Source organism: Branchiostoma floridae, chromosome 17 (assembly GCF_000003815.2).
Source record: "Branchiostoma floridae strain S238N-H82 chromosome 17, Bfl_VNyyK, whole genome shotgun sequence".
NCBI classification, from domain to species: Eukaryota; Metazoa; Chordata; class Leptocardii; order Amphioxiformes; family Branchiostomatidae; genus Branchiostoma; species Branchiostoma floridae.
The window spans coordinates 1195321-1208103 of NC_049995.1; the positions used below are offsets into that span (position 1 = coordinate 1195321).

Genomic DNA, 12783 nt, shown 5'->3' on the forward strand with positions numbered 1-12783 from the left:
GTGATAAACTCATTACCCATCCCTTAGGGTGCCTACTTGAGGCCTGAAGTTGTTGCTTACAGCCAGGAGGGTCTAGTTCTTGGGGTTACTAAAAAAATGATGTGATATCCCTTTAATTGGAGCTACAAATATATGATCTCTTGACGTATATTGTCACGTTTTACGTAGGTGGAATTGCCATCATCCCGGGAAAACCTTTCACGCATACAACAGCTGGGACAACGGCGGGAGCGGCGACACTAACAACAAAAAGGTGACTTTTTTTACCTTTATTTCATAGCCTTTCCCTTGTTGCTATTTTCTCCATGAAAATGGAGATATATTTTTTTAATGTGATTTATGAGATGTATTTGTACATACTACAGTGCAAATTATGCAGATGGGAACTTTCATTCTTTCAGATAAAAAAATATCATTAAGCCTAGCTAATGATTTCTAATTCATTGCATCATATGTTTGTAACACACACATGTGTTAGTCTCTACCAGACTCCGGATCGCTGGAAAATCGTAGAAATGGAACAAATAGAGAGGAATATAACCGGCCAGGGAACAGCTCGCGATCCTAGGAGTCTGTCGACTTTCGGTTTGATGAAAAAAACTAATCCGCTCATTTTCTGCACAAAGACAGTATCTTCGAAGTTCAGATCATTTAAGCCATAAATCAATTAACGCGCCGTGGGGCGCGTCTCTCAGCGTCCGGCAAACGCGGCCTATTTCTATTAGCCTTTTTCGGTACAAACGTCACACTGTTCCCAATCCTTGATTTTATAACGATAACTTACATTTAGCGGTTTTAACGACCACTAAATTTTCATCGTGGCTACTTTTTGATTACGCGAATCCACCCCCTCCCTCTTGATGCGGCACTGTTTAGGTGTCAAGTCATGTTTATACTAGTACGTTCACAATCATGCACCATTTCGTAACCGAAACATGCGCACATAACACTAGTAATTCACACAGGAATAAAAAGTGTGTCGTTCTTCAAGAAATAAACATTTATTTATACGGAAAATTTGTCGTAATTTTTTTACAAACGCAAGGGTATCAAAGCATGGCTATCAAAGCATGGCGTGTTATCATACGCAAACAAATTCGTTAGGCCCCCTTTCCACTTGACGGCGCTCTCACGGCGCTCTCGCTGCGATGAAAATTGGCCAGAGCGCGGTGAGAGCGCCGCGACGCCGGAAAAAGCTGCTCTAGTGGAATCTCTCCGGCGACCCCAGCGCGCTCTCACCGCGACGAAAACTCAAATGTCAGCATCTTTCAATGCGCTAGCAAAGACTCGAAAGATTACTCAACGAATTTCAGAGATAAAGAACGAATCTTTCGACGTATAGTGCCTGTTTACCGCCGTTCTAGCTAAATTGGCATCATAAACCACTGTTGAGACCTATTGCGCTCGCCGCGCTCGCTGTGCGCTCTCTTGGCGCTCACGGCGCTCGCTGCGCGCTCTCTTGGCGCTCTCTCTGCGCTCATAGTTGGATCGCCGTCCACGGCGCTCTCACGGCGACTGTTTTGAGCAGGTTCAAAACAGTCGCGGAGGTCATGGCGACCATGGCGACCATGGCGCTCCCACCGCGCTCTCTTCGCGCCCTCATGGCGACCTTGGCGATCCCACCGCGCTCTCACCGCGCTCTTCCCAATTTGAGGTCGCAGAGAGAGCGCCGCGAGAGCGCCGTCCTAGTGGAAAGGGGGTATTACGAGCTGAACTTCGCTGCATATTTACACAATTGTATTTATCAATACTATTTCACACTACATTTTCAAAGTTTCTCCATACAATTTACAGAATGCTTACGATATTCACGTTTTGCTAAGAGGTTACATAAATCTCCAGAAAATGCCAGCGACATCTTAGCGTGCAGACAACAGCAGCAGAAATGGCGTCACACAAATTGTTAAAAAAAAGCAACTACGAAAAAATGCGTTTTAAACCTACAAATTTCTAGATAGAATTATTCTAATTCATAGCGTCAAAAGTGTAATATGTAAGTGAGCTTTTTACTTATGTAAAAAAAATATATAATTAATAATTCGGAATCAAACCGCCAGATTTCTCCCGCCAGCCGAGTGCACAAACAAAACAAAGAAAATGGCGCCGCCGTGTGGTTCTTACAAAGTTTCTGGGGCCTGCCGATGTTTTTGTGTGGGAAGTTTGCGATTTCTTTCGTTCCGAGGCGGGTGACTTCTTTCTGAGACGCCTTCTTGATCGATCACGTGGCCGATTCGCTGACGTCCTCCCGAGTTCTTCGCTGCTAAACCTCAATGCCGAGTTTGGTCCTGACTTCTGAACCATAGTCTGTGGTGGTTTCGCTATGTTTTCTCTTGTCGCTCGCCACTCGCATGTTTTTCTAGACCTCCATTTCGTGACAGCAGTATCGAGTGGGCTGTTTTTGTTGTGTTAGCAGCCTCGGACTTTAGCTGGCCGCAGACCGGCCAGAGTCGGCGGCCGTCAAGCGCGCGGTACTCGTTGTGTCAATAAAGTTTTGACTAATTATTCAGAACAACGCGAACCGCGCTCCGGCGTGTCTGTTTTTTCTATTCATATATTTTTTTTCGGAATTTAAGCCTGTAAACTGCCGAGTATAAATTTTAAAGGAAGATCACATGTGACAGGCTCGCCCCGCTTGGACCGTCACGGCCGAGTCGGAAAGCAATAAAAGGGTAATTTAGCCTCTTCACACCTATTAGATAGCGATTAGTGGACATCAAACAACATGCCGGGATTCCACAGACTCCGTGGATCGCGTGCTGTTCCCTGGCCGGTTATATTCCTCTGGCCGGCTTACTCCTCTATTTGTTCCATTTCTCCGATTTTTCCAGCGATCCGGAGTCTGGTAGAGACTACACCTGTGTAGCATATGTAACAAGATGAATTATACGGAATGCAAAAATATGATATTCTTTTTTTCAAAACAAGTTGTGCCCCGGAAAGAAATCGAAACCATACTCAAGACAATATTTCACTCCATACCATATCTAATGTATGGTGCAGTGAAATAACAACATGCAAACAGTAACATACAAAAACCTTGCAAACAAATATGTAATGTTCTTATTGACAAGTTGTACACTCCAGTAGATAAAACGAAATCATACACTAATTGGCAGAGACAATATCGAGGGAGTCTAGAAACTGCTGCCTTTATTTCTACAAACTTTAAGGAAACTAAGTTACAGTGCTTTTTATATTGGATGATTCGACATTACCATACTACAAGCAACTGGCTACGAAAAATATCTAGTAGAAACTGACAGGTGTGATAATGAAAAACGTACAATTGAACATTTTTTTCTGTATTGTTAAGATGAAGAAACATTTTGGAAACAGTACTGTATCTGATGGAAACGCTGTACTAAACATGGCCCGGTGTTAGATGAAAATATGATCATGTACTGTAAAATTAAGCCTCCCGCCATACTATCACACATTGTATTCTTATTGCTGAATACTCTATCCATCTAATAGTATGCTTTGTAAAAAAATCAAACTTAACTTTCCGCTTTAAAAAAGGTTAGATAATAATATAGAAAAAGACAAACAATAATCAATGGCAATACTTAAAATACTTTAATATTTGTTAATCCTATAAATGCTGCCAGAAATCAATGTTTTTGTTTATGATTATGCATTTATAATATTCTATGTACAATGTTATGTGAACGTGAATGAACAATAATTTTTGTAATGGATTAAAAATGCTAGAGATTGTTTTTTTTACAGGTATCCTGCTTTGGTTTTGTGATGACGTACCATGAATCGACTGGAAAGTTAATTGCCACAGTAGACGATGTGAAAGTTTCCATTAAGGTACTGACTGATAAAACATTTTTTTTATAAAGTTTAAGTTTTTATAAAGTAAAAATTAAGTTTATCTCGTTTTCCTTTTCTGTTAATTGCAATGTGTTATTGAATTCATCTTGATACGTTTTGTCAAGAATATTGTGAACGATCTTTCATATTCTAACTCTTACAGATTTTTCGATACCTCGACCGGATCCTCCCCAACGTAGTGAACTCAGTTGTGGGCAGAGTTGAGTACGTCAGTCCACTAGAGCATTCACAGAGCAACAGGTAAAATGCTTTATGTAATACATTTCAACACACTAATAAGCGGGCAGAAACTTTAACCCTATTCAGAGAGGGGGGCGTGTTTTTTAGACCCGCGTCAACTTTCATCTTTGCATAACGCCAGAACGGCTTGCGTTGAATTTCCCTAAAATAAAGTTACCTTCCACAAAAAAATGGAGGTACCGTTTTTGTTTTGTCAATTTTGGGCCCCTTCTTGGGCCCCTTGGTGTGTGCTTATTTGTATCTCTGCACATGGCATGGTCTTCATCTTTTGGCAGATAGCTTGTCATATCAGGAAAAAGTGATGGAACTGCAGAGGCATTTTTGTCAAAATCTTCCAACGATATTTAGCATCGATATTTAGCATGCAGGTATCCTTAGCAGAGATGTACAAAATGCAGTGCAAATTATGCAAATTTGACTTAATTTGCATCTTTAATTAGGAAATTGTACATTTATAGTGTTTTCCATTATAGGACTTAAATGCATGCAAACGTATTTTGTGGCCGGCAGAAGATTAGCAGATTCAGATTATGCAAATAAGTTTCCAATTTGCATGATTAATGTGAAAATGTCCAAATTTAGCCAAGTAAATGTATTACATGATTGGATTGTCAATATTGTGACGTATGTTAATTAGCTAAAGGCGTACATAACCAATTATAAATTATGCAGTTGTGAAAGTCATTTATACAATCAAAAATATTTCATGGAGTCCCCCGAATGTTATTGGCAATAGTTTCACAAAGTTTGAAAATTGTTAGGTTTTTGTGTTAGCAAACGTCTGTTGACAGGCATTTTTGACGAAATTATCTGATTTCGGTTCTAATGATTTATTTTTCTTGCTTATTACATCCATGAAGTGTAATGGAGGTTATATTTTCATTAGCATTGTCTGTAAATGTATGTCTGTATGTGAACAAGATATGTCAAGAACGGCGGGGTGGATTGTTTTCATACTTGGTGTGTTAGTGGGGTGTGATGAAAGCTGGAAATGATATTTTGAGCCCCCTAGCGGCTTCCCTTGGCACTGCAGCGTAACTTTCGGTTTTGCTATCTCGTGTTCTGAACATGCTATGGTCACGATTTTACGTGTTAGATAGCTCTTTTGCTCAGGAAGAAGTGACATACGTTTGGCCTTCCTAGTGGCTAGTTTGAAGATAGCAGGGGCATTTTTGTCTCGTTCTCATTTAAATGTTGAAATGCTGTCGCCTGACTTTACGCCTTGATATGGAGCATATTATAGACAACATCACTGGTTCCTTCATTTTTCCACAGCCCCTGTAATGTTTTGCAAAAGATGCACAACAACATTCGTATCGGTTGATGGCTTAGAAGATTATTATAGCCACTGGTGGGAAAATGGTTGGCGCCTGAGAAGAAACGAAGATTTCAAACAGTAGCCAAAATGGAACAATTCAGTTCCCAGAATGATTGTTCGGTAGGTGAAACCAGCTGATCAGACTCTCTGCCCGATCACGTCAGATCGCTACTATCACTGATCTTGGAGGCTGTGTGAGGTGGTTTATGCCTGTCGCCAGATTCTGTAACAGACGTTACCACCATGAGTACGATGGTTGCCACGGTTACATTATCCACGTATAAGACTAGAGATGGCCGTTTTTGTGACGCTGTACAGTTTTTCTGGTTTTCTAAAGAAAAAAAAAGGTTGTTGACTGTCATTTGTATCCCACCTTGCTTAACACAATGTTGAACAGAAATGACTGTAAAAACGTTACCATTGTCCGATGCTGTCTAAGCTATCTATTTGGCCTAGTGTAAAAAAGCTGCCCACTTTTTAAATGTTTCTAGGGACGTCCACTTATACCTAAATGATGTAGTCAATAAGGTGAGTCCTTTCGAAGAAAACAGGGTAAAGTCTACTGTTGTAACAAACGTTACCGGTAACGTTTGTTACCAGTCCTGTAATGCATTACCAATGGGACCGAAAATAATAAGTTGCCACTTTTTGGCTATGGTTAAGAGATGGATTTTCCTAAACAAACACTTAGTTTTCACTATAGATAAAGCCGATTTATTTTTCGACCAAAAAAAATGCCATTTTCGACATTTCAATGAGAAATAGTGTTTTGTCAAAAACCTATGAAGAGGATAACTCAAGGAGGGAACAACGGATTTTCATGATCTTTGGTATGTAGGTACTTTAGACAACGCTGTACAAGATGAATAACTTAATATGCAAAATAGGATTACATTTGCATAATCAATGAGAGTATTCCATTAAAGCAGTTTTTTAGTGTTTTTCTTGTCCCGGACATACGACGTCTTGACATTTAGGTGGTAGATAGCTTTTAGCGTCATAGCAAAGTGGGGCAAGTTTCAGCCCACTAACATTTAATTGCTGACCTGCAGGAACGTTTTTGTCAAGAGACTTAAAAGAGGATCATTGCAGAAAGGAACGACAAATTACCATTATCTTGGGTATGCGGATAGCTTAGACAGAAATGTTCATAATGATATACATGGCATGCAAATGAGAGCTTAATTTGCATGATCAATGACGAAACTATATTTGTTTGGCCTTTTATTTATTCATGAAAGCTTAAATCGGCCTGCAGGTCGCTTTTCATTAAGGTCACGATGGAAGAGGCAAGAGTCAGACAATGTATATAACAGAGATACAGTTATAGGTCTATATACTGTACACAATTTACATAGTTACATACAAAACATGTGATAAAGACTGCTACATGATTCAAGGCCGTTCATTTTGGCCGTTCCTATCACTTTAAGAGTCTCTAAAAAAAGCCAGAGTTGGGGCTGTGCGTATGTCTGGTGGTAGACTGTTCCAGATGGTGGGTCCACGGTAGGCGATGGCTCTTCTGAATGTTTCTCGCTGGAGTTTTGGCACAGCAAGTTGATTGCTTGTGCTGGTTGCTCTGCATAATCCCTTTGTTTTCAATAACTCGTCTTAAATAAATGTTTAACACATGTTAATTATTATAGGTGGAGCATAAGCAGGTAGCAAATATGCAAATGAGAAACTGGTTTGCATATTATATACAAACATTACAAAACCGCTTAATCATTAATGATAGTAATTTTGTACTTGTGACATGTGTTCGTCGGTCCAAGATGAACATCACAATGCATAAATAATGTAAATTTGCATTTTTGTAACATACCTTAAAGCTTTCTGGAAATACATTTTTTCAATGGTTCCAGCCAATACCATCAAATTGTTGGAGACATAAGTGCGTTATATTGTGTTATAGTAGCGTCAAACTTCTGTAAAACTTTGGATATTATGTGTACATCATTCTCTTCGCCAAGAAGAGTATGTTTTTGTCCACTTGGGTCTGTATGTAGGTCAACAGCATATGACTCGAGAAATAGTGGATGGAACTGTGATTTTTGGTAGGTGTGTAGCGGTTGTCGAAAGGAATGCCAAGTTCGAAAACGATTTACCTGGCGTTTTTGCGGTACTGTCTGCAGCGAGCTTAAGGCCCCCTCTCACTTGACGTGCGGCACGCTTGCGGCATTGCTGCGTTCGAAAACGCAGATGTACCCCCACGGAACCTAGAGGTGCCGCAAGCAAACCTAGAGGTGCCGCAAGCAAACCTAGAAGTGCCGCTTGCAAGCGCGACGTTTTTTAAAAAGTTTAAAAATAACGCAAGTGTCAAGATGCCGCAACAGTGCCGCAACAGTGCCCCAACGGTGCCCCAACAATGCCGCAACAGTGCCCCCACAGTGCCGCCACCATGCCCCAAACAGTATCAAGGATATATTTTGCCTATTTTACACCAAGAATCAAAAGTAAACATCATTTTATCACCGAAAAACTATTTTAGATGCATTTCTAATAATTGTACAGCGGTTTTCGATCCAGTTAAAACACTGCGAATTCCAGAAAACTTACATTGCATCCGTATTCAAAGTTAACTTAAAAATACATCTTTTGATTTATTTAATGGAAAGTAGGTCAGTATTTTATACTTGAAAACAAAAAAATAAGTAACTGGTTTATCGATTAACCTACGGATGTAGAGATAAAGGTTATCGTACAACGTTCAAAAAGAAATTATTTATGTTGGATGATAACGAGTTTGCGTTTGCGTTATAACGTTACAAGCTAATCATTGCTGGTAGCCTGCCACCGATAAAATACAAAATTGCAGTCATTCAGACCCATGGGCCATATTTTTCTCACTTTTTACAAATATGATAGACTTAGACATCAATAGGCTGACAAGCCATCCGCCGACAATGAAAATACTCAGCGTCATACAAAAAAGTATGAAATATCAAACATTTTCATTTTAGAAATTTGCAAAATTGGTGAATAAACATATAAACATACATAATTACACATAACGTTACATGGTGCAAAACGTACACATCGAGTGAAATCTTGTATATAGTTCGTGTCCGTTCATTTGGGTCATTTCCTTTACTGTAAAAGTCTTTCAAGGTTATTTATAGCATATGTACCATATAATTCATTATCATAAGGGAAATCTTTTCATTATAATTCTCATTTTGGGGCATTCTCATCATTTTACGGTGATTTTTCATAAATTGACAACGCTGCAATTGTCAATAACATGTTCATTTAGTCTAGAAACGCAACAGTGCCGCACGTCAGTGTGAGTGCAAGACAAAATCGGCGAAATTAACACAACAGTGCCGCAGTGAACGAACGCAGCAATGCCGCAAACGTGCCGCACGTCAAGTGAGAGGGGACCTTTAGTATGTTTTTTGCGGTTTGTTTTGGGCAGCATAAGTCAAAACGCAGCTCGGCGATTTTCACGATACTTGGTAGGTGTAAAGCGGTTTTAAAGAGGAAGGTCAAGTGCGAAAATGGTTTACCCGACTCTTACCCACGGTTCTGTAGCGGGATTTGTATGTTAGTGCGTTTGTCTGTATGCAAGATAACTCGAGAACCCTTGAATGGATCCTGATGATATTTGGTAGGTGGATGGGGGTCTGGGGTCTGGAGATCTACCACCGTTATCTCAAGTCATACAAGAAAGAAGGTTGAGGTTTACTGGTCACACATGGCGCAGTAAAGATGAGATCATTAGTGACGTTCTGCTGTGGACACCCAAACATGGTCATGCAAGCAGAGGTAGACTACGCATAACATATGTCCATCAAATTTGTGATGATTCTAGCTGCTCGGCTGTAGAACTGCCCAAGGCTATGGAGGATAGGGAAGAATGGAGGAAGAGAGTCATGGCCATCCGTGCAACCAGCACGCCAGGATGATGATGATGGGTGGGGGTCAGGAAAACGAAGGTCAAGTTCGATAATGGGCCCCCTAGTGACTGCCTAAGGTACTGCAGCATAAGTTTTAATTTTGGCACTTCGTGTTTTGGACATTCTGTGGTCATGATTTTTGAGTGGCAGAATGCCCTTGGGACAGAGAGTACTGTAAATGCATTTAAGTTCGCGGGGATTTAATTTCGCGGTAGTAGGAAAAGGGACTTTTCGCGGTGGATTTAAGTTCGCGGTAACAAAATAGACTGCAGTCTAATACCATAATAGAAAAATGTTCGCGGTGGTTTTAAGTTCGCGATGAAGTGGTCACCGCTAAAACCGCGAACATTTCTGCATTTACAGGAAGTGCTGTGAGTTTGGACGCCCTAGCGCTTTTTTGGGAACTGCAGGCACCGATTTCCTTGCAAACTTTGAACGAGAATAACTCGAGAACGTGTTGACGGATCATCAGGATTTTTGGTATGCAGATAGAATGAGTGATGACGCAAACAATGTAATACTAGTACTAATTATGCAAATCAGCAGATAATTTAAATAATTAATGAGGAAAATTCATAAATTCATGTCAACAGCATATAACTCAAGAAGCTGTGTATGGATTTTCATGATATTTGGAAGTTGAGAAGCGGTTGCGGTAAGGAAGGTTGCGTTTGAAAATAGTTTTTCGTTAGGACGGTAGTGGACCGAGTGTGTGCGTTCGTTTGTTTGTTTGTGGAATGCATAACTCGAGAAGCATTAAAAGGATCCTGATAATATTTGGTAGGTGGGTAGGGGTCAGGACAACGAAGGTCGAGGATGATAGTGTTCCCCCTAGCGGCTTCCTAAAGTACTGCAGCAAAACTTCCATTTTTGATGTTTCATGTTCTGAACATGTTGTGGTCGTGATTTTTAAGTGGCAGATAGCCTAAGTGATGACTTATATAATTTAATACTTATTATGCAAATGAACAGCTAATTTGCATAATTAATGAGGAAAGTTCAGAAATCCATTGAATTCCATGATAGGACTTTCAAACTTGTTTGCATTGTTTTTGGCCAAAAGGTCCTTAAGATAATAATCTACATGGAAAGATGCATTTAATTGTGATCAGTGGCCAATTAACAGAAATAAACTGTTTTCTATATACATTAGTATCTCATTTTGACCTATATCTATGGGTACAGCTGTTTCTCAGATGTTTTTGCTGGAGGAGCCTTGTGAGCTGGACGCACTGACAAGCATGAAATTCTGATTGACCAGGGATGCTATCGGGTCATCTGTGTACAATCAGGTCTTGTTTTGGTAGCATTTGTGGGTTTGTGAGGAACACAGTTCATGCAGTCATTTGCTTTTGGGGTAGGTACTATTTAGTGATACATGAATAAGTCCTTAAAGTCTTAAATAAAGACATGGTTATTTAGCGAAGAGATGTGTTCGTCAAACCCAAGTTCCCTTTAGATTTGATGGTCGTTTAATAATAACAGGAGTTAGAAGTGATGGGCCATAACCCACCCACCCCCGTCTCAGGTTGACTAAAAAGAGCCCCTCGGTCTGAATAGATGCTGATATGCAATTATTTATTTCAAAACTTGAACATGAAACAAGTTAGATCAGAAAGACATAGGTGATAAGAATTTCAACGAAATCGTGTTCAATATTGCTATCCTTTTTTGGACGTAGCGGGGCTTTATCGAATATCCTTGAAGCACCCTGCGAGGTGAAGTGGTCCAACTCCTACCAGATCAAACCTGCAGAGGAGGGCGGGAAGTGTCTCTACTTTGTTGCGGCGTCTAAAGGCGACATTTTTGTTGTCTTTTCCGCCATCCCGAGGGACAAGACCACCTGGTACCATCTCCAGATCAGTTTCCAAGGTGTCGCGCTCTACAAGGTAACACAATAATTTTTAAAGACGAGACGAACGTTTCTAAACCTTATATTCGGTCTGGCCATCAATTCAATGAAATACTGTATTTGAAAACCTTTCTGAAGCAAGAATGTTACCTAAATTATGCCCCTTTTTGAAATGTTATCATCATTATATGTAATGTTATGTACACATATGTAATGTTATGTACAAGCTTCTTAAACTTAATCATATTTCACAGGGATTGAAACTGGTTAAGTACGAGGGAGATAAAAGCGCTAGAAGTCTAGGAGACTCCAAACTGTTTCAGCCATACTTCATTTGCATTGAAGAAGACATGGACAAACAACAAACCTACATCAGATACGGCATCGGCTCAGATAATTCGGTAAGTAAACACAATTAGGTATCAAAAACTTTTGTCATTTTAAACAAACTATAGCGTCATAAGTTGCATAACTGCTCCCTACTGTATAAGATTATACAATACTATAATTATGTCTAATATTTCCTTCGGCAGGAAAAGGGCTTGATCTACATGGTCTACACTGATGAGAGTAAACCAATAGGTATCCGATTCTACTCATTTGGAAGCGGGGAAAATGACATAGAGATCATGGACGCGAGGATCATTGAGGGAAGCGCCACAGGAGAGATGGAATGTACAGGAGGAACTGTCATGGTGGATGGCAGATGTGTGGAAGACTGTCACCCAGAATGTAACGGTGAGACTTTCTATGACTGTGGAGTAAGTCACCTTCGAAATTTCTTGAATATATTCCATAAAAATCTTATCAAGTATTTCATTTGCTAAAACTCTATCTTGCAATACAGGATGTATTCCGAAGTCTCCGGGATCAAAGCTGGACACCGAATGCCGTCTGTGTCAGCACTTTTCTATTCACCAGGATGATGGAACTACCAAATGCGTTGGGGAATGTCCGGAAGGAATGAAAGCGGCTCCAAATGGCGCTACGTGCATATGTGAGGACCTTTCCATCCTAGACGACAATGACAAAATCCAATGCGTCACAGAGTGCCCAGACACCCATGAAGTGGGCGACGATGGCGTTACCTGCGAACACAAAGTTTTGCCTACAGGTAAAGTTCAACGGCGTGTCTGTGTGTTCCAAAATCCGTCGGATTTCCTACGATTTCTTACGGAGGCGGTACTTACCACTTTCGGATCCCAGAAGATTGCCCACGTTTTGGCACGTAGACAGCACGTCTTTGCACGTACAGCGGGTTGTGCCCCTTAGCTTTTAAGTAAATAAAGCCAACTAGATGCAAAATTGCAAACACAAGGTAAATTTGCATACAGAAGGTTGGCCATACTGTGATTGTAGCCGTGCTATTTAATTGTTTTCTTTCTAGCTAGGACAGTCATATACAAGTGGAGGTCCGACGATCGTTGTGGTCCAAGTTACACGACACCAAAAGCCAACCCTGGACAGTGTGACCCAGAAAGTTCTAAGCCCTGCTGTTCCCCATCGGGATACTGTGGGGATTCCGCCGCTCACTGCACCTGCCCAGGCTGTATTGACTATCGTAAGTGTTCCTTAAAAGCCCAGTATTTTTTTCTCTCAATCTTTTTGTTTGTTAATGGCTTAAACACTAAAAT

The 12783-nt window shown here is 40.5% G+C and overlaps 1 protein-coding gene across 1 annotated transcript in view; it reads left to right on the forward strand.

Annotated features, from left to right (window-relative positions):
* The window catches only part of LOC118404936, a 53923-nt gene that overhangs the window by 36296 nt on the left and 4844 nt on the right, over positions 1-12783 (forward strand). The window contains exons 18-25 of the mRNA XM_035804320.1: positions 169-253; positions 3730-3816; positions 3983-4080; positions 10979-11186; positions 11404-11550; positions 11683-11887; positions 11997-12263; positions 12537-12710. Coding sequence (XP_035660213.1) covers positions 169-253; positions 3730-3816; positions 3983-4080; positions 10979-11186; positions 11404-11550; positions 11683-11887; positions 11997-12263; positions 12537-12710 — 1271 coding nt within the window. The remainder of the gene's footprint in view (positions 1-168; positions 254-3729; positions 3817-3982; positions 4081-10978; positions 11187-11403; positions 11551-11682; positions 11888-11996; positions 12264-12536; positions 12711-12783) is intronic.